This window comes from Protomyctophum parallelum (genome assembly GCF_964188405.1).
Source record: "Protomyctophum parallelum genome assembly, chromosome: 9".
Classification (NCBI taxonomy): domain Eukaryota; kingdom Metazoa; phylum Chordata; class Actinopteri; order Myctophiformes; family Myctophidae; genus Protomyctophum; species Protomyctophum parallelum.
Window position 1 is genome coordinate 25665949 of NC_139706.1, and position 23513 is coordinate 25689461.

Sequence of the window (23513 nt, forward strand, 5' to 3'; positions counted from 1 at the left end):
TATGTTTTGTGTGCTACTCAAATCATCTGCAGGGTTTTTAGCTTTATGGTAATTTGCAGATGGTCTTATATCCAGAGTTACTTACAATGTGCAAGATCGTATTTAGCAGCATGAACTAAGACTCTTATCTTGTTAACAAACAGGTTAAGCAGTCAAGTAAACACAGTGGCAAAAAAAAAGAAAGTAAAGGATGGCAGTTAGACATCAACCTTAGCGCCTGTCTAAATAACATCATGCATCCCGCCGGTCTTACCATATGCCAATTTTAATTCTAAAGATACAGGACAAGTTAAAAAACAAACAAAAAAACCCACGCCAGATGGTAGACAAACATTGTGTCCATTAAACACTGCAGGGGGGATAATATACCCATGGCACGGTGGCACCGGGAACTAATTTAGTCAAGTCATGGGGTAAGTTATAACTTTCAGGGCTAAAGCATTCCACTGTGTTGCTTTTCTCTTCGCAGGTGAGTAAGCCTGGGACCGAGGCTAACTGTGTTGTGGCTGCACAGTATAATGCATATTTTACCCCTAATTGACTAGACTAGTGCATTGCGTGTTCAGAATCAGAATGCGTGCTAGCAAAACACCCGCAAAGTGTGAAGTCAATCAGCTGGATGCTTCTCAGCAGGACATGCATACATATGGATTCCTATCCTCTCGATAGGCCTACTTAATACTGGCATGTACAAATTCCTGCCGTCCGTCACGATACATCATATCCATTATTGTATTTCAGACCATATCAGGGCACTCACTAGTGTAACAACATTGATAATATCAATGTTGTTTGCCTCAAATGGATCAGAAACACCTCAACCAATATCGGGAAGCAGGTCTTTCTACAAAATAGTTTTTTCCTCCCCCTCCCAACCCTTTTAAGACAGCCTTAATCCATCTCGGCACACACAACAGGCAACAGATGCGGTGTTCAGCAGCAACGAGATGTTATCCTAAGACGAAAAAAAGGGGGGAAGCAAAGCCTCACCGATGCAGTGCTTTAATACGACATGAAAGTCTAGTCTTGTGGGGGAATCTGTGGCACATCTGAACCAGGCCTCTGGAGATGGGGAGCATTGTAGGCCAGTGGCTGAATAAATGCTTTAAAACAGTGCTTCAGCGAGATCCAGATTGGCTACTTTCTCAACTTCCTCTTTACAACAGTCAAGAGCTTGTACTACCTACAGTCAAATCAGTGTAAAACATTCAGCGGAAATAGCAGATCCGTCACCTTGTGAGGTTGTAGATGATTGACTAATTGGTGAAGCGAAGAAAAAAAAAGGATTGGACAAAGTATACAGCCCTAGGAAAGTATATTTTAAGCCATGAATGGAACCCATTTGTTGTTCCAACATGCATATTACAGTTGTACTATTATTACTATGTTAGTAAGTTCTAGTCACACACAATCAACATTATAACTTCTAATAATAAATAGGAAAACTCATTGTCACACATTATTTAAACTTTATTCACAGTTATCTGTGCCAAGGAAAACATTACTACGCCAACATGCAAATTGTAATTAAACAAAAAGGAATGCAAATCAAAGTTACAGATATAGGCATTATGTAAAACACTTTGTATCTACATCAATGAAGAGAATAACATTTCCCGTTCTATTATGCTTCTGTGCTCACACGTTGTTTGTATGCGTGTGAGGGATTGAGGGACATTTGGAAAAGAGGCCTAGAATATACAGTCTTATCAGGAATGTGCAGGTCCAGTCAAGCCGTTCCGACTACGAGTCAGAATGAAAAGACTGCTAGCTACAATGTGGCCTGCCTCTGCTTACGGCAGGCCTCATGTACACCACGTTGGCCTAAGACATACCTTTCCGTTTTATCAGTCAATCATCCAAACCAGCTATTCCACTGATCATCATCTTTACAACAGGAAAACTGAACAAGCAAAAACGGCTCCATTAGCGATAAATGAGACATGACTGACCTCCCTGTGATCAGTTAAAGGAAAGCTAAGTACATTGAAAACAAAACTGAACAAACTCAAGACGTTTTTGACACGAGAAACAAAAAAGCACAGGGCACTGTCAACGGGCACCTACTGCAGACAGTTTCCTGATGTTCATGATTAGCCTCTTGCTGTACTCCTTGTGGTCCACAGGTTTCACATCCATCACTGAGGCTTTGATCCTGGATTCATCCTATTAAAAAGAAACCCCATCAGACCTTGTGGATTCACTTCCTTCAAAACAACCCAAACACACAACAGATCCAATGTACTTCATCTACCTGTGATCATTTGTGGCTAAAATAAGACATTTTGGACATGGGATCAGAAAAATGCAGGCAGTCTAATTATTGACTGCTACAGAATACAGAGGCTTACAGTTCCAACCTCTGCAAGCCGTCTAGACAGGAGAAGGTCATTTGTAACAGGGCCATTAAACAGAGGTTACACACACTTTGTCTACATTAAACCCTCTGCTACTACTGTAGGTGAAATGGGAATCATCTTACTCTGGATTCATGCAAATACTTTAAGAGCCCTGCAGTCTCTCAAGTACAAATCCTTAAGGTAGCTTCACCACCAGGCTAGGCAGAAATCCCATTTGGCCTTGGCAATGAGGGCATGCTAAATATTCGACTGGCACAGCAAAAACAACCCTGTAAATTTGTAAAACTTAATTTTTCATATGAAAACCATATCGTTTTTAGCCATTGGCGGAGAGTAGGAGTGTGTATTGTATGTCTGCAACACGGTGTGAGCAATCTGATCTTCCTGTACAGGATGCGTGTTTGTGGCACAGGAGGGCATGAGGTGGTGTCGGGGGCTCTCCCAATAGTAACAATCATGTACATAACACATATACCACAAATGGATTCATGGCCATTGTCTTCAATGTCGTGATCTATTTCTAAATAAAGTCAGCAAAAATGTCTATTACAGATTTAAGAGCCCTACTCTTAGGGATGAAAAAAGCTCCATGATACATGACTCACCACTGCAACGGACAATCCCAAGATCGGATTCACAGTCTACGGTATTCACATTGTAAGTCAAGCGAGCCAAAAAAATGTATGAATCCATTCATTAGACACGTCATCTTCCACGATAGTGTCAAGGCAGCTAATAGCCATCAGACTTCCTGGAGTGGGACTCCAAAATAAGACTTACACGAGTAGTATCATAAGAAATTCTGAATCCCTGTGATATCATTCATAACCATTACAGGCAAAGAAATTCACAACAGAAAATGTGTTCCCAATCTACAGTTTGTGAAACAGCGTGAAAAGAGCCCATACACTAATGCACTCCGTTTCCTAATCAATTAGCACAATACAATTGTGATGTTTCACCATTATTGTATGTATGTACTTGTACTTCGGAGCCACATGCAGGGTCACCTTCATATCCGCTGACAGTGACTTAGTGTCCCAATTACATTACATGGCGATAATTGCGTTATATATCTTGCATGAACGGGAGTGAATTAAAAATGCAGGGCATAATTTCCCCAAACATCCTCGTAAACTTCGTTAGACGGATCCTGTCGAAACACCAAAGCTGCAACAGAATTGATAGGCGTCATTAACTACTAATGCTTTCCCCTCTATATATAGAACACACTTTCGTTGCTTCTACGTAAAATATCCATACAAGTAGCTGAGATTAACTGATCGATAATAGAACCGCCACCACTAAATAAGCAAAAAGAATGGGGGGGGGGGGGGGAGATGTTTGGGTGAGAAGGGTGCAGGTGTCTGCAAGGCATATGGATTGTTGGGGGTGACAGCCACTGCCTCCTCGTAGTGGTGCCACAGGCATTCAGGATGCTCGAGTTGAAGCACACACACACACACACACACACACACACACACACACACACACACACACACACACACACACACACACACACACACACAGTGTTGGTTGGTGGCGGATGCAGCCGTTGGCTCAACTCCAGACCTCCTGCTCAGAATCCCAACCCAATCAATTCCCTTTTTATGCTCTTCCCTAAAAAACAAGCCTGTCTGTGTAGTGAACGCAACTAATCTGTGTATGCACCTTTTTGAAAAGCCACTGAAATTGAGGCAAACAGTCCTTCCTCCCCCCGTTTTTTTTCCTGGTCTAATTGCTTTGTAAATCAAAATGTGGCACGATATTCGTTATTTGTTTCGCTAAATATAGAGTGAATGGGGATTCTATATAATGGGCCACACATGGATCTCAAACATTTGAGCATATAGGCTCTTTTTGACATATTACATGTTCAACTAGAAAAAGTGCCCTTCTGGGCACAGGCATCCACCAGGATAGGGATGTAGGACATTGCAGCTTGCCTTCATCTGGTGGTTGGATAAAAGGGCAACAAAAGTAAATTATCCACAGATCCGTGCAGTTAGAGGTAAAAACACTTTTCGGCCAGTTATAGCGCCACCTTGAGGCTGAGTTGAAATTGTTCATGTGGCATTTCTTCCTCGGCCTAGTGGGAATGTGCGTGCACAATTTCACGGAAATCACACGATGTGTTCATGATTTGCAGCATTTTGTTTGAAACTGAGCACTCGTGAACTTTGGAAGCCAATCTTAACCAATCAGGATGGAGTCTGAGAAATCTGAAAGACCCGTTTCGTTGAATGGCTCTAGAGAGACTGTGTACCAATTTGCGCAATGTTTGGACAAAATCTGTAGGTGTACTGTGCAAAAACTTGTTTTGCACAAAGCGGCCTCCTGGTGGCGCTATAACAGGCCGTTCTGGAAATTTTGGGGCAGAGGTTCATCGTTGGCATCCAGGGAGTGTGTGTCCAAAATTTGGCATCGACCGGGTTAACGGTGCCGGAGATTAGCTGCTCACGGACACACACACACACGGACGGACGGACACACGGACGGACAGAGTGCAAAACATACTCTCCCCCCATGCCTTCGGCCTGGTGGAGACAATGAATGAAGGTGAGGCAGAGGTTGCATCTACCATACATGCACATATCTACAATAAAGATGGCATTTGTTGAATATGTGCCAATTAGCACTCACTAAGGCATATTACAATAATAGGCAACATCCCTACTTTACTTACATTATAGGTTTCCATCTTGACTCGGCTGCGGAAGACAAAAGTATTGAAATTGGCTTGCTGGAAGACTTCATCAAAGGCAGTTTCATTCTGGAAAAACAAGATGAGCATTGGATAAGCTCAACTTCACAACTTCAGAATACAAAGGAAACCTGGGGTTCTGTAATTAAAACGATAGTTACGTATGTAACTACGGTTCTATGAGTCCTGAATGACCGCCAGAGGCGGTGCTTTAAGCACTGAATACGTCCCTTCGCGCATGCGCAGTCGAGTATTTTATACCAACAATGTCGGTTGACCCCGTGATGACCCGGAGTCGTCTATAACTTCCGGCAGTCGTCCGGGGCTCAGTCCCTACAGAATCTTCTCGCGAGAACACGAGGATTCTGAGTGACAAGAGTGCCTCTGGCGGTCATTCAGGACTCATAGAACCGTAGTTACATACGTAACTATCGTTCTATTTCGTCCCTGCTGACCGCCAGAGGCGGTGCTTTAAGCACTGAATGACTTATACCAGCCAAGTCACGAGGAATCCTGATTACAGACCTCAAAGGGTAGAACCGGAGGATTCGGGGAAGAGGGCCACGTCCACTGGGTGGGGAGTGGCAACATTCACCCTGTAGTACCTTGAGAAAGTGCCTGCCGAAGCCCATGAGGCGGCGGCACAAATGTCCTCCAAGGGCACCCCTCTCATGGCAGCCCATGATGTGGAAATGCTCCTTGTAGAGTGGCACCGTACCCCTGATGGTACGGGGAGGTTACTTGCCTCATAGGCGTGGCTGATTGTGTCTACAATCCAGTGGGACAGGCGCTGCTTGGAGGGAGCGCCGCCTTTGTTCACACCACTATGGCAAAAGAACAGCTGCTCTGCTCGCCTGATGCGTGCAGTAGCTTCAATGTAGGCTCTCAGGGCCCGGACTGGGCACAACAGCTCCAGTTTGTCTGTCAGCTCCCCAGGTGGGGGGTTGAATCGAGCCAGCCTGATAGGCCGGTTGAGGTGAGCCTGCGACAGCACCTTCGGGAGGAATGCTATGTTTGGCCACAGCGTGACCCCCGAGCCGTCTGCGTTCCACCTCAGACATGATTCGCTGACTGACAGAGCGTGCAGTTCACTGACACGCTTTGCCAATGTAATGGCCAGGAGAAGGGCTGTCTTGCATGACACCCACTTCAGCTCTGCCTGTGCCAAGGGTTCGAAGGTAGGCCCGCACAGGGCGTCCAGTACCCGGTTAAGGTCCCATGAGTATGAGAATGTGTGCTATAGAGCGGAGCGCACCACTTGCCGCTCCAGCACATTGCCGTGTTCGGCCCAGTAGACTGGCATAAACTTCATATGGGTCCCATCAGATTCAAGACATGTCGACACCCGTCTGTCTTGCGTCACGAGGAAGTATGTAGATCGGACTTCCCTTAGTGTGACTGAGGATATACAGCCTCTGTTGCGCCCTTGGGCAGGAGGACACATCACTCCTGGTCTGATAGTAGGGCTCTCGTCATGTTGCTGATAATGGCCATTTTGACCCGCCGGATATGGGGGGCTGGCGTCAGAAGGCACTGCACAGCCCGGAAAGTCACAGTCACAGTCAGGTCCCTGCGTGGGACGCCAGGGAACACGCTGGCCTCTAGTGTGGGCCGGCGGTGATACGCGAGCTCCGAGGGCAGTCAAGATGATTTCATCAATGTTGGAGCTCGGCCCTTTGGGAGGCGGGATGTGTCGTAGGCCTGCAAGCTGCAGCCTGGTCTTCCCCCCCTGGATGGTTCGCTCCGGCGATTCTCGCCCGGCTGAACCACCTAGTGCTCCTGGCTCCTCAGGGAGACTACGGAGAGTTGGCCTAGGCTCATCAGTCAAGCTTGACTGTGAAAACCCGACTTGGCGACGGGCTAGAGATACGATGGACATCAGCCGCCCACGCTCTGAGGACATGACGCCAATGCCTCCAGTGACACACCAAAGGTGACTGAGCCAGTATTAACGTTGCCACTATTAAGTGTGAACGGGAGGCCCCAGTGAGCAGGTTGTCTGTGCTCCTGCACTGGGGTCGAGGTCACCTAGCGTTCTGCCGCCGGGCCTCGTTGGGGAACACAATGAGGGATGCAATGACAGGCTTGGTGGCTGGCATGTAACCCAGGCCAGCCCTTATCGCCTTGTGCGTTCAAATCTATTAAAGTGTCACGTCGCAACGGGTTGTCTCAGGACACTTTTCCCAATCAGGGCAGGGCTGCCAGGATTTCACCATCGGTATAGAGATGGGAGAGGGCCCTGATCGTTCGCCCGGCAGGCCTGTAGCTGTCTCAGGTACAGGCGTGGGGGACGGCGAAGACAGCAAGAAGAAGGCGCTTGGAGGAGCCGACTGCCTGCTTTAGTATGCGTTCCACGGCTATGCGCATGAGCTGAGAAGTGGGAGGCCGGCTCTGATGCCTGGGAGGCACCGCCTTCTGCATCTTCCTCATAGTCATGGAAGTGCGTAGCTTAAGCTGTCGGGGAGAGCACATCAACCTCGAGTCAGTTGTGGCATCGGAGAGGTAGGCGCTTCGGCACCCTCCGAGGTGCCTAGGTGTTATCTGAAGTGAGCATGGCCCTCATGCGGGCCAACTCTGCAGATAGCTGAGCCCTCTCGGATCTGCTGTAGTCAGCGGTCAGACCTTTTCCTCCTGGCACACGGGGCAGGACCAAGGTCGGCTCACGGCTGAAGGAGAGCTTCACACGAGGTACAAAAGTGGGAGCTCTCCATTGTGGTGGCACCGGTTACTCTGGACCGGCCGGTGCACACAAGTCCCAACTAGCCCAGGGCGCGGACGCTACTGGTTGCTAGGTGTTGGCCATATGCTTGAGGGAGCGCATACGCTGTCTGTACCAGCAGAGGCTTTCGAGGTACGAAAGTGGGTGCTCTCCGTTGTGGTGGCACCGGTTCCTTTGGACCGGCCGGTGCACACCAGTCCCAACTAGCCCAGGGCGCGGACGCTACTGGTTTGCTAGGTGTTGGCCATATGCTGCAGGGAGGGGGCGCGTACGCTGCCTGTGCCAGCAGAGGCTTTAACTTAGATCGGCATATAATGACTTAATCGAAAAACTGAATGCTGCTATACCTGCCGCAGCATGTGAATATGCATTTACGTTTATGCAAATGCTCATTGCAGCACTTTGAGATTCAACCAGATGTAAAGTGCATCATAGAAACAGCACACAAACGTTGCTGTTAGATAGACTGTGCGACCTGCATGGTCGCGGTGGGGGAGGGGAGCTTTACGCTACCTGTACCCCCGGCGGAGGCTTACTTATAATTTATGATAATAAAGTAGCCTTCAGTCAAGGTTTGGACGCTGCTATGTAGCAGCTGTAGTGTTTCCTATGTGATCGTTTATCACGGCACTATGACGCTTATCCAAACTCCAGTGCATTATTATTTATGTTTGCTAGTCCAGAGCGAAACAAAAGACACTTCCAATACACTAGTCACGTGTGCACTACTACGCATTCATGCTGGGAGGAGGGAGCGCTACCGCTGCCTACCCCAGCCAGGTTCGGTTAAATAAACCGACACAAGCTAGTTTTGGAGAAAAGGCTACAACCGATAGCTCCACCGATAGGGGCCACCTGCTGAAGGAAGGGAGCGCGTACGCTGCCTGTATCAGCTGCAGCTAATGAACATAACAAGCTATACACCAATAGCTGTTAATAAATGCTTGAGCTAACAAACGATTAGTAGTAAGTAACATCAAGCTGGCCGTATGCTGGAGGAGCGGAGCGCATACGCTGCCTGCCCTGTACCAGCTGGGCCAACAAACAGTAAGGCAAGCTATATACAGATAGCTTTTTATCTTCAATAGTATAATAAGCGCTTGGGCTACAACTACAGGTAGCAGCGCCAGTTAGAGAGCTATGCTGGAGACCAGCTAGGCTACTAAAAAACAAGACAAGCTATAGCCTGTTCATAAACAGCTTTAACTTTAAGCTACTGGTAGCAGCTGTGAGCTACGCTGTCAGCAGCGCCAGATACTCTGTGCTGGGGACCAGCTGGGCTAATAGGACCTACAGGTACCCAGGGGCACTAATCCGACCTGTGGGAACAAACCAGGTTGCACCCACTGTATATGCAAAAAACTGTTAATGGAGCTTTGAGCTCCAGACATACTGGTAGCAGCTTCAGCTAGGCCCACTACTGGGGGCCAGCTGGGTTAACAACCAGACAGGCTATGTACACCAGTAGCTGTTAATACTATTTTGCTACAAACTATACTGGTAGCAACATCAATACCCTGGGAGGACGCAGGAAGCTGCTCCTGTACCGGGCTGATAATAACAACAATACAGCTATTCGCAAAAGCAGTTAAGCTTGAATGCTGCCAATATCGGTATATGGCTTTGGCCAGCAAGGCTCTTGCCATCACCAGCAGGGGCTAAACAAAGCTTAAAAAGTAGCGTGTTTAACAAACGAAGGTAATATGACAGTGTTCTTATCCTTCGGCAAGTCTTATAGTCGCTTATAATAAAGCGCTAGCGTTCACAGTCGAACAGACCTCGTATGCAGAGCAGGGAGGCGGCGCGAACGCAGCCTTTACCCACACACAGGAGGTTGTGCCATGATAAGTATATGATATCATATGAACGTCTGTTTAGCGGGGATAGCGCCGCTTTAAACGATAACGTATCTTCTGTCCGGGGAGGGTTTTGTTAGCCTTCATTACCGGCGAGAGAGATTGGACGCTCCTGCGTCCACGTGACATGGGTTGTCACCGAGTGCCTCCCTCAGATGTTGGGGGCCAAGGCACCCAGGGCAGAGGTCATGCCCATCCTCTGGCCGCAGAGGAGCCTGGCAGGAGGTGCACAGGTGGTGGCGGGGTTCGTCCATTGGAAACCCGCAGATGTAGCCCAGAGCGCGGACGCTAGTGGTCGCTAGGGGTGGAGCCGTAAACTGGTAGGAAGGGAGCGCGGACGCTGCCTGTGCCAGTAGAGGCTACTGTAGCTGCTAAAGGCCGCTTAGCTGGAGGGAGGGGGCGCGCACGCCGCCTATGCCAGGTAAGGGGTGCTCTAGCAGAGACCAGTATATATGATATATATATAATGATATAGTTATATATATATAATTTCAGAAAATCCAACCTATAAAGTGGCAATGGCTCTGTGCCGAAATTAAAGTACACTATTTGAGAACAAGTGACTAAATCAGTCAAGCCAATTCATATAACCGGGGTTACTGACGTAACCTCGCGGTGGTGCTATATAGCTGGCCAGTGCCAGCAAAGACTCATTCAGAGAGGCAGAGTAATATAGCAGTAAATAAGTACACTTATAAGTAGTATAAGTATAAGTATAAGTAGTATAAGTATAAGTAGTAAGCAAATAATAATAGCGTCGACTCACGTGCTGGGAGCGGGTAGCGCTAACGCTTGCCGTCACTAGCACTGCGGCGCAGCCTTCGTGGGAAAACAAGACAGCGTAAGCTGTCAAAGAGAACGAGCTATCCGTTCACTTTGACGGGTGCTAAACGGGACGCTCAGGTCGCCGTTTGTAGCACGCGGCGGTGCTATATAGCTGGCCAGTGCCAGCAAAGACTCGCTCAGAGAGGCAGAGTAATATAGCAGTAGATAAGTACACTTATAAGTATAAGTAGTATAAGTATAAGTAGTATAGGTAAGTAGTAAACAAATAATACTAGCGTCGACTCACGTGCTGGGAGCGGGTAGTGCTAACGCTTGCCGTCACCAGCACTGCGGCGCAGCCTTCGTGGGAAAACAAGACAGCGTAAGCTGTCAAAGAGAACGAGCTATCCGTTCAACTTTGACGGGTGCTAAAACGGGACGCTCAGGTCGCCGTTTGTAGCACGCGACCGTGTGTGTTGCAGGGAAGCAGCGCGCACGCAGCCTATGCGAACAGGGGTTGTCTGCTTACCTTGTTCCCACGGGGAAAGAAGACGATGTGAAGCCCAGCTCCACTCGAAAACGATACAATAATAGTAGTATTAAGTCGCAGTCCCTGGAGGGCGAACGCACGCGTCACAGCTCCGACCAACAATGGTCGCGGGACTACCGGCGACTTAGTAGTAGCAAAGCAATAGTTCTGTTATCGTGCAGTTTAATTCTGCTGTAGAACTCTGTGCTATGTACAACTTGCGCAAAGCGAGAAGAAATTAGGGACTGAGCCCCGGACGACTGCCGGAAGTTATAGACGACTCCGGGTCATCACGGGGTCAACCGACATTGTTGGTATAAAATACTCGACTGCGCATGCGCGAAGGGACGTATTCAGTGCTTAAAGCACCGCCTCTGGCGGTCAGCAGGGACGAAATAGAACCAACTTAGCCTTTAATATACTGTGTGTTGGCCAGCCTTTAACACAGGCAAAGGAGACTCACCGAATCCTTGAGCTGCCCCAGGTAAGTAGCGTTCTGGCCCAGAATGGCCTCTGCACTTTCTTGAAAGCATGTCACCCACTGGTTATCCGCATAGTCTGCAATGTTGGCCTGACAGAGAAAACATATACCACAAAGGAGTGGCAAGTTAAGTCAAGACATGTTGACATGTTGCATTTTCTGAACAAGGCGGTCGCATCTCTCTTCTCTCTCTCTCTCTCTCTCTCTCTCTCTCTCCCTCCCCGCCTGTCTGTCTGCCTGCCTCCCCCGCATCCCCCCCCCCTGTTTTCTTTTTCTTTGATGCAAGAAAGATGTATTGGTGCTGCACTGCGGCGACATGGACATAAGGCTACGCTTGCATGCGTACTTGCGTAGCCTTCCTCGGGAGACAAATAATAAAGAACCTTGAACCTTGACCTTGATGCTGATAGATACAGTATATGTGTGTGTGTGTGTGTGTGTGTGTGTGCGCACCCCGATCGATCGTCTGCCCATCAAAATGGCTGGTTTTATATCAAACCGGCCGCATCAGTGACCGGTCACTGCCATAACTGTTAGTTTTGGTTTTATGCAGGTTTTGTCAAATTGATACCGACAGAGGTGTCAGAATTAGCCAAAATGATTTTTGAATATTACTTTTAAACACCACGTGGATTTGATCCATTCAAAAATATCCAATTATAAATGTATATATTTTATATAAAATAGTGTGCCGTAAACGTATTCAAACACAGCAGAAGCCTCTTTCTTTCTCCAGATGCACCGGTCGCTGCTGGTGCCGTTGACACACGATCTCTTGCAAGATAAAAATGAATAATTCATAACAAATTTTATTCATTTGCCTCATTTTAGTAAAGGTTTAGACACAAGCCCAGACCTTTTTGGAGAATGGTGACAGATTGCTCCGCTCAGAGGATTTGTGCTCATTCTGCTGTGATGGAATAATCTTTACCTCCACATGAAACAGGAAATTATAATCAGAACAATCTATTTGTCCGTGGTTTAAATGCACAACAGAGAAATGTGACATGGACAGAGTTTTTCTGTGTGAGGTCAAATCCATAGTTTTAACATTTTTTTGGTCGAGTCTCGTGTAAAGTGTCCCCCTTCACTGCCAAACGAATCACTGTTTCAACTTGACTTGTTATCATTTGGACTTAAAGGTATATTCAGCGATTTCACTCAAAAAACCTTAGGTTTCGTTTTTGGCTGTGGGACCCAGCCTTTCGTCCAATCAGGATAGAGAGTCAAAAACGAAACCTAAGGTTTTTTGACCCCCAGGGGTTAACTGGGGACAGGGACGAACTCCTTATATGGCCAGCACACTCTATAGTAGGGAGGATTATCACAACAAAACAAAAAAATAAGTGATATTTGAATTAAGTGAAATCACTGAATATACCTTTAAAGTGAAGTTGTGCGATGAAACGTGTGTGGTTTCTAGCCTGGTTACCGTTTTTATTTGTCCTTTGTCGTATGACGGTGCCGTGTGGCAAACCGAGCTAATCTACAAGCCTACAACGAGTTCAATCAGCAACATATTGTAGACGTGTAGATCGGACACACATTTGTGAACGATACAGTATGATGAAATAAGTTGATTGGAGACATTTTTGCCTTTGAAATATTTGAAAGGAAATCAAATGCAGACATGCACTGCATGACGTGTACTGCTAAAACTGAAATTTATTTTAGCTTTTAGTCAAAATAAGAAAATAATTTTGCAATGAGAGCTTTTTTATATAACTGATCTCAATATGGACGCAGTTTTGCCAAAATCGTGCAGCTCTACGACCACACACACACACACACACACACACCCTCCCACGTTGGCAAGCATATAAATTTAACAAACACAAGGCCAAGGTTGCACTTGTTATGCATAAAAAGCACAAGCAAATTCACAGCTTATGTTTCTACTTGTGGAAAAATTGTAATATGCTGACTGTAGAGGTACAAAAATAATTGAATAGAAAAGCCTCTTATTTCAGATGTCTGTATGCAATAGCTCCTCAGCTGACTAAATTAGTTTTAGAATTTAATGCCTTTATGGTTTTCGTTTGATTTCTGGCTGCAGACTAGCAGAGAAAAAAGGAGAATGCATCTTGTACTCATTGCAAGACATCTGCTAAGATGAATAAAAAACATCATATATAAATTACCAGAAGGATTTGAACACAAAACAATTTTTTAAATGAATTCAATATTTGGAATTAGCCAATTAGACAATTCTAGCAACGGAGGGAGGGGGGGTCTCCCTCCGTCATTCTATTGGCCAAGCCATGCACTTCAGGCTATGGTTGTTGGGCCATATCCTGTGGGTCTGGGAGGGGCTATGGTTGTTGGGCCATAGCCTGTGGGTCTGGGAGGGGCTATGGTTGTTGGGCCATAGCCTGTGGGCCTGGGAGGGGCTATGGTTGTTGGGCCATAGCCTGTGGGTCTGGGAGGGGCTATGGTTGTTGGGCCATAGCCTGTGGGTCTGGGAGGGGCTATGGTTGCTGGGCCATAGCCTGTGGGTCTGGGAGGGGCTATGGCTGTTGGGCCATAGCCTGTGAGCCTGGGAGGGGCTATGGTTGTTGGGCCATAGCCTGTGGGCCTGGGAGGGGCTATGGTTGTTGGGCCATAGTCCAAGGAAACTTGCATAATCGCAGTATCACAGCAGGAGTGCCACACGTAGATGAGGAAGTGGCTCACTGTCTCAGTCTCAACATAAATTGTATTTTATTTGTAATCTGTGCATGTCGTATGCATATAAAATATATATTACACATCATATGCCGCAGCCAGAACAGCATCGTTCAAGTGAACAACTTTATCCACGCTTATTCATTGTAATGATCAAAATCGCAGCACACTGCAGTAACATCATCCTCCATTCGTGAACCCTCTCCAACTCCCCCCCCCCTATATATATATACATACACACACACATACACACACGAGAGAGAGAGAGTTTTTTTTTTAATTGCTTAAAAGTTGTCTATACAACCTTTCTTAAATAAATGACCTATGGGGAGAAGGACATCGAAAGAGGGTCTGGAATCCTGAGAGATAGATGAGTAAAGGAGGAGCAGTGGAGAAATGTGGTGTGAAGGGGAGACAGTGTAAAAGACTGTCACCCTCAGGAGGACACCCATAGCCTCAGCAGAAGGGGCTTCTGAGGACGTGGCAGGCTGAACGGAGGAGGACTGTGTAGAGCCATACAGAGGGTTTAGGGCAGCCGGTGCTGAGCGACTTACAGAGAGGATGAGCCGGTACTTGAAGTTGGGGAATTCTTTGTCGCACTTCTCACAGCGGTACATGCCGTTCTGCTGGTCCACCACCTTCTTATTGCAGTCCTGGGTGGGGCAGGCCTGGTACAAGCAGTTTTCCTTCTTCAGGTACACTATGGTGGCAGTGCAGCTGAAGTAGTCTGGCTAGAAAATTGAAAACACAAAAACACAAAAACCTCAAGACAACGTAATGTAAACGGCAGTTATTGCTTGGAGTATAGATGTACTCTATGAATGAATGTTTTGTGATGAAGAGAGTACGGTATAATACAAGACAATGATAGCTTGGCACGTGCGACAGAATGCAGACTTATATTTTTGTAGAAGAGGCAAACGCCGTTTGCTTTGATTGAATAATTGAACACATACGCTGTACTATTTGATTTGGGTGTGTTACTGTGTTCTAAATAAAGTTAGTGTTGATTATCATGCATTAATCTAATTATAGTAAACTAATACTTTTATACTAAAAAAGAATAAAGATCAAGGGAAAAGAGACCCTTTTACAGTACAATGTTTCAAGTTTACACATACAAATAAATTACACAATAATCAACACAAAAACTTTATTTAGAACACACCCAAATCAAATCATACTACGGCAATATTCCATCAAAGCAAAAGGCATAAAGAATATTAGTTTGCCTCTTCCACAAAAATAAAAGTTGCCATTCTCTTGTATTATATTGTACTATTATTATTTCCCACCACAGAGTAACCTCACGGCAGACTATCCACCATATAGCCATCCACCTCGGAGCCTCTGGTAAGGCCGGCAGTGTCGGTAGGCCAATCAGAGGCAGGCAGGGCGTTACCATGTCTATGCTCGGACATGGAATAGAATCAGGCCGTCTCCACCACCCTGACACAATAGAAGGGTTCCTCCGCAGCACTGGCTGTAGGTACAGAGTGGAGACGACAGCCCTGCACGCTGGGAGGCAGGCCAAAGTCTCAGCGTCGAGGATGAACGAACAGGGCAGCAAGCTGCCACCCTGGAGCCATGGCAAACCAGCAGAATTCATCAACCAATCATACCAGTCACCCTATAAATGCTAAAATATGTTGACACTGCTCAAGTGCTAAAGGCCAAAGGCAAATCTATAATGCGAGTTCATCCAGACCACAAAGACCAGATGTAATTTTCTGATGTCTAGTACATCCACCTACAGTGGGATGGGTACCACCAGACAGTAATGGAACATTTGGCCAGGTAGTTCATTTCAAAAGGAACTAAATAGGAAAATGTAAATAAAAGGAACATTTCCCTGCAGTAGTGAAAATTATTACCCCCTACCCCTCCACATGCTAAGTGCTGATCATTGTGTAACTTGAAAGCAAAGCATTTTGACCCAAATTAACTTCACACATGGGACAATTGATATCCCATATCACTTTGGTTAAATAAATGCCTTTAGGTTAAAGGAGAATTCCATGCTAGAAGGCTTTCTTACCTTTCTTTGTAGTCGTTACGTCCCCACCAAAGAGGTCTAGGCGTTTTTTTGTGCAAAAACTCCTTATTGGCCATTTCCCCTACCATAAGCCCTCAATGAATTGCATTGAATTGAATGGGGCTATGGGGTGTTGTGCTAATTCGCTTATTTCCATCAAAATAAGTAGTAAAGTGTGCCACTTGGGGTATTATTACTTGCGCAAGCAGAGCGCGCAAGTAATGTGATCGGCCTGGTCCATTTGTCGTGACAGCCGTTCCGCCATTTCAGGACCCCCCCAGAAAAACATCAAATCTGTGCCCGTATTGCTGGACCAATGATGACGAAATGACCATATTTCTTACGTCATCATTTAGAGCTAGTCATACACGTATTTCTTACGTCATCATTTAGAGCTAGTCATACACGTATGTGTATGACTAGCTCTAAATGATGACGTAAGAAATATGGTCATTTCGTCATCATTGGTCCAGCAATACGGGCACAGATTTGATGTTTTTCTGGGGGGGTCCTGAAATGGCGGAACGGCTGTCACGGTTTTTGGACCAGGCCGATCACAGAATACCGCTAATCAACTTACAACTACACACTTTATACAGTATAGAGTATATATGTATACATATATAGTATATGCCTATATACTATATATATACTATATATATTTCTTACGTCATCATTTAGAGCTAGTCATACGTATACTATATACATAATCAATAAAAAATAATTTACCAAATTGTGCCTGATCTGCTGGGACCAGAGTACGTGGTGTGTATGTAAGAAATATGGTCATTTCGTCATCATTGGTCCAGCAATCCGGGCACAGATTTGATGTATGACTAGCTCTAAATGATGACGTAAAAATATGGTCATTTCGTCATCATTGATCCAGCAATACGGACACAAATTTGATGTTTTTCTGCGTAAGCCTCAAATGTGTATGTGTATGACTAGCTCTAAATGATGACATCTAAACATTAATCATTTCAAACGTTCGTTCACAGAGATACTGAGATTTGACAGTTTACAGCGGGCGAAAACATTACATGCGCGCTCTGCTTGCGCACTAGTTGGCCATTTATGGCCTACTAGTGTGCAACAAGCAAGTATGCACTCGACAGAGTGCAGTTCTAGTTTACATTATGAACAGAGGATATATACAAAAAGAATATAATTTTGAGCGATGGAAATAAGCGAATTAGCACAACACCCCATAGCCCCATTCAATTCAATGCAATTAATTTAGGGCTTATGGTAGGGGAAATAGCCAATAAGGAGCTTTTGCACAAAATATCACCTGGACCGCTTTGGTGGGGACGTAACAACTACAAATAAAGGTAAGAAAGACTTTTAGTATGGAATTCTCCTTTAACCCTCTAAGACCCGCATTAATTTCTACTTGCAAAAAATAGATTTCAACCTTACTACTACTTTGTACTACTAGGACTAAGACTAAAAAATATGTTAAAAAAATAAAAATAAGTTTGATGAAAAATGTATAATAATTATGTAATAATTATATAATAATATAATAAATTAATAATTTACATTTGGGGGATATCTTTCACAATAATGAATAAAACATGTTCTAGACATTCTAATGGTCACAAAAAAACATATATTACAATTATTTTACCTACTTCTATTAGGGTAAAGGTCAAAAGTCTTAGGTTAAAAAAAAATCAAAATTGCACAGAGTCCAGACATTTAATTTGTGTGAATTTCAGCCTCTGTGGGGGGTATCTATATGCAAATATCATGACCAATGGCATTGAAATGGCATTGCAATGAACATCACTGATGACGTTTAGGTGAAAAAAGAACAGAAAATAATAATAATAATTAAGTAATTAATTAAAAAGCAACGCTGGGTCTTAGAGGGTTAATGGTGAATAAGAGTGGCCAAATGAAACTCATCCCAAATGCACACATGGAGCCCTTCTTTACTGACTGCCTTGACCTACCACAACAACCTAGACATGCACCAGTCGGAAGTCTCCTTATAAGAGTCCTAATTAGTCAAGTAAATGCCACTTAAATTAGTGTGTAACTCAGTGTACCATAGTGCCAAGAGATCATCGGAAGTGCTTTTCTGTCAAAGGCTCTTTCTACATGTGGTGTCAAGTCCACAAGTTAGGGCGGCCGCTCACTGTCAGGGGGGCAGATCTGAGTGCAGAGACTTTGTGACAAGGACAATTACTTGCGGCAGACAGTGGAGAGGGGGGGGTCCTTCGGGGGCCTGACCCCTTGCCCCCACATGTCGGACGTCTGTGCAGTCGATGAGCGCAAACTGAGCTCGGCTCCTTTGTCAGCCTCAGCCCCCGTCAAGCTCCAGGCTGAAGTGGTGCACGAGACAGTGGGGTCAAACTTTACCCCCTCCACCGCAGGGATCTTATTGCAGGAGAACGCCATTTAACCAATAATGGTAATGGTTACCATTTGAACGGAAGAGTAGGAGATTGGGAGCTAGCTGGTGCGATGTAAATGCAATTGTCAGCCTACCATTTATGGTAGGATGACTAAAGGCACCAATAGTGGCATACAGAAAAGCGCAACGATGGAGACTATCTACAGTATGACTGGAGAACCCTGCAGTGGTGTGGCTGGAGTGGAGATAATGATGAGAGCAGCGGAAGGAGGACAGGGCCACTTAAAGCCAGGGGCAACACACACACACACACAGCTGAACTACTGATCCAATAACTCCTGCAATTCCTCAAAATCCTTCACACCGAAACAGGATTTTGCACCAAACGGACAGTCGTAGATCTGTGCTGCCGTCGTGTTCACTGTAGTACATTCATACACCCCATTTAACGTGTTGCACTTGCATCCTTGTCCTGTCATCTTTCACGCCGGCGCTCGCTCACACTTCCAACAGCATTCACAGCACAGGTGCTCTCAGCAATTTGCATTAGAATTACTCCCTTTACTTGGAGTCCATCTGAATAGTACCATGTCGCTCACGTTATTTAAAATCCACAATTGTCTGGGTACAATTATTTCGGTTATGCGCATATTAAATTGTGTTAAATTATGCGAGCCGAGATCTCAAAGGAGCTAGATTATCTCCATGCTGGAAATTAGGAACATTACCCGAGCCAATCTACCATGAAAAATGTGTGTGTGTGTGTGTGTGTGTGTGTGTGTGTGTGTGTGTGTGTGTGTGTGTGTGTGTGTGTGTGTGTGTGTGTGTGTGTGTGTGTGTGTGTGTGTGTGTGCGTGCGCGCATGTGTGTGAGAGACATATGAAACGTATTGCTTTACTTATCAGAGGGGGCAATCATTTCATTACAATACGTAAAGAATGGAGCCCACATTATATTCCTAATCAATATCAAGAGATAAATGTGACGTGACTTTCACCTGAAATATGGCTAGGCTGGGGAGAGGACACACACTATGCCAGTGATTAATGAGCAAGGGTGGAACAGATCCGCTTTTAAAAACAACTTTGAGCGTACTCCGTAGGACGCTCCTTTAATATGAGCCAGAGATTATAAAGATTCATCACTGTGACTGGCAGCTATAGCAGATCCTTGGATCTGGGTCTGGCTGCCTTCCACAGCCCATCACTTAAGGGGTTATTCGGATTTCAGACACAATTCAAAGAACACAGTATTTCCTGTGCGGACATGCCGACACCAAAATAATAAACAAAATAAATAAAGATCACACACTGTGTATACATGATTCTGAACAAGAGCACAGTCCAGCAGCCTAATTATCGGACTAGACTAGAGACTACCATACATGCATTTGATAGCAGGGGCAGTTTGTCTGTAAGCTCCATCAGAGTTATTGCTTGGAATTCAACGTGGCCCTTCCAGCTTGCCCTTGAATGGCTTGAAAGAATCACCCTTGAATAACAATACATCTGTGACCATCGTATCTTGAATGTTTGATGTGCATGTCAAGGTTAAGCCCGGTGAGCCATGCACGAGCATTTGCGCTGCGCGTGTACCTTGTCTCTGTGTCCCAGGTGCTCCCTCTTGACGTCACCCAGTGTCTTCCAGTTAGTGTTTGCACCACCTGCACCTCCTCTCAACTCGGTGAGGGACTGTCCATCAACGGCGTGACCCTCCTTGTCATACCTGCAGGCACACAAAGAGAAAAGCACAGCCGTCAGTACGGAGTCAACTTCATCAATCAATGTGAGCCAAATATGTTTTTTGAGGGTTGCTGAGGCATCATCATTCATTCAAGTACAGGATAAATATATATGTTGCCGTTGCACTCAATAATCAACAGGCAGCATCTCGTCTCATTGCAGTTAGAAAGTAGTACATCACTGTACAACTCAACTCTTTTCTTGATGTACACTAAATCTCTTCACCAAAAGTAGCTCTTTCTTGACGAATTATCGGCCCAGAATAAGGATGTGGTTATAAAGCAGGGTCAAGAATACACTCGACATTCTCCTGATTTCAGAGAAGTCAAGGATGGTAGGAAGGCAACCGATACGATCCCCACTTCATTTAACCCATTTGGGCGGGAAGCCCTTTTGGCGTTTTAAACATTATGTTATAATTTAGCTATTGAAAAATAGCAGATCTACAAGCTCATAGCGCACCAGCGAGTGGCGCGCTACGAGCTTGTAGGTCTGCTATTTTTGAAAAACCGTAAAAATGTGCCACAAATCTTTGAATACGGTATATATTATTTTCTTTCAAAGTGAATGTTTTTAACTCCGGTCTAAATGGGTTAAAATGGTCCAAGAAATCAATACAGCTTACTAATCCGCTAGATATAAGGCAGGGTGGTGGTGATGTGTTCTGGGATGGCGGGATTGGAAATACAAGGAGAGCAGGACTTGCTCCTGGAGGCATGACTAATTGAAAATATCCCCATTAGTGGTCCAGCCTGTGGCCTGGATAGCAAGCACACTGGACCAATTCCCAGTCCTTACAAAGGGGAGAAATTCTTTCCCTGTGGCACCTATTCACTCCCTGCTTTGTTTTGTGTGAGAGTGCAGTCGAGGGACTGAAAAAAAAGCAAAGATCCAGGCAAATCAAATGGAGGGGAAAAAATAATAATCTTGGAACATCACACACAACAAGAACAAAAATGTGAATAAACTAAAACTACAGTCAATACATCACTCTCTAAAATAAACACAGACTCCCACGTTAATAGGTTCCGCATGACATGATTACTTACATCTGATGACTACTATAGGACTGTGTACCTACAAGGCTACCCCAGTGACCGACTATGCGGACTATAAAGCTGCTCAAGGAAGAGAAATAGCAGAGGGTAGACACTAGACAGTGGTCCTGTCGAGAGACAAAAGGACAAATTGGAGCTGGCAGAAAAACAATGTGCAGGGATTGGACTGACAGGCAGGCAGGCAGATCCAGGCTCTGATCAACAGGACTGAAGTGAGGGCAACCAACTGTGAAAGGACCACAAGATAGATGGGGGGGACGCCACAAATTATCACAAGGCACATGTCAGAGTGTCAACAATCAAAGGCAGAAGGAAGGGGGACATGAGCATAGATATATAAAGCAGGCATGCAAACAGGCCCAAGGTGAAAAAGGTGACAGTGTGCGGGGCCAACGCTGTGCCGCGGGCAAAGCCGCGGCGCAAATCTTTTAAGCGTTTATCGGTACTAAACCCACTTTGGGGGGGGGGGGGGGGGGGGGGGTCATGGGGGACAGTATATACTACACTGTACTTTACTAGCCCTCCTCCCCGGCCTGTGTGTCTGTGTGTTAGGCTGTGCAACAGTGACACTTGGTGGTGAACAAATGCTATACCGCTATGTTCATGCTCGGACACAGCCAGGGACCCAGGGACACAGCCAGGGACAGACCCAATGACACAAGGACACAGCCAGGGACACAGGGACCCAGCCAGGGACAGACCCAGGGACACAGGGACCCAGCCAGGGACAGACCCAGTGACACAGGGACACAGCCAGGGACAGACCCAGTGACACAGGGACAGCCAGGGACAGACCCAGTGACACAGGGACAGCCAGGGACAGACCCAGTGACACAGGGACAACCAGGGACAGACCCAGTGACACAGGGACACAGCCAGGGACAGACCCAATGACACAGGGACAGCCAGGGACAGACCCAGTGACACAGGGACAGCCAGGGACAGACCCAGTGACACAGGGACACAGCCAGGGACAGACCCAGTGACAGCCAGGGACAGACCCAATGACACAGGGACACAGCCAGGGACAGACCCAGTGACACAGGGACAGCCAGGGACAGACCCAGTGACACAGGGACACAGCCAGGGACAGACCCAATGACACAGGGACACAGCCAGGGACAGACCCAGTGACACAGGGACAGCCAGGGACAGACCCAGTGACACAGGGACAGCCAGGGACAGACCCAGTGACACAGGGACAGCCAGGGACAGACCCAGTGACACAGGGACACAGCCAGGGACAGACCCAATGACACAGGGACACAGCCAGGGACAGACCCAGTGACACAGGGACAGCCAGGGACAGACCCAGTGACACAGGGACAGCCAGGGACAGACCCAGTGACACAGGGACAGACCCAGTGACACAGCCAGGGACAGACCCAGTGACACAGGGACAGACCCAGTGACACAGGGACACAGCCAGGGACTGACGTTGCTAATGCTAACTAGTAGCAGCTAAACTAATGGATTGACTGGCGAGTCACAGACAGTGTGTCAAAATTGGACCGTCTGTCCCAACCAGGGGGGCAGTCAGCCAGATATTTCGTGAAGCCTCATTTGAAATCGGTAGTTCATATAATGGCCTGTTGTGGCGCTGGACCGGACCCAAAAAGCCCCATAGCTCCATAGAGGCCCATGTATTTTGGCCCAACTTCACCTAGACTGTATTACCTTAATAAACATGGTCATGAATACTTTCTTCTTCCAGTCACTAGTTTAAAGTCTCATTTCTAATGTCATAATATTCTTTTTGGAAAATTATGGTCCCATTAATTAAAAAAATGACCATAAAGAAAAAAAACCATCGCGTATGTTCTGAGGGGCGTGGCTACCATTACAGTCTATGATCGGGATTCCCCTCCCACTCGAGTCAAAATAAAAACCAACGGAGAAGAAGGGGGGAAGTCCCGCCTCGTTGTCTGGGCAGCCAATGACCAGCTGGTATACAAAACGGAGCCAGCCAATGGCCAGCTGGTACCAAAGATGGCGACTTACATCAGGAATTAGCATATCATTACAGGCTTCATTTTACGTTCATGTTAGACCCGGGGAACGCTTTGTCCATATTTTTTACAGTCTATGGTCCCAACTCCCGCCGAGTCCCGAGTCCACACAAACAGGTTTTTTTTCCGCGGAGCGATATTTCTGCTTGCATCTGGGCGGCATGATGTGTGCCGCCGCTGGTCGCTCCGCGGAAAAAAAACCTGTTTGTGTGAATCATTAGTGACT

The 23513-nt window shown here is 46.2% G+C and overlaps 1 protein-coding gene across 1 annotated transcript in view; it reads right to left on the reverse strand.

Annotated features, from left to right (window-relative positions):
* Positions 1–1957: 1957 nt before the first annotated feature.
* rpa1 (replication protein A1) overlaps positions 1958–23513 on the reverse strand; it is a gene marked incomplete at its 5' end in the record, with an annotated part of 42825 nt that continues 21269 nt past the window's right edge. Inside the window, 5 exon segments of the mRNA XM_083773186.1 lie at positions 1958–2166; positions 5047–5133; positions 11397–11504; positions 14633–14809; positions 20074–20203. Coding sequence (XP_083629312.1) covers positions 2053–2166; positions 5047–5133; positions 11397–11504; positions 14633–14809; positions 20074–20203 — 616 coding nt within the window. The 3' untranslated portion in view covers positions 1958–2052.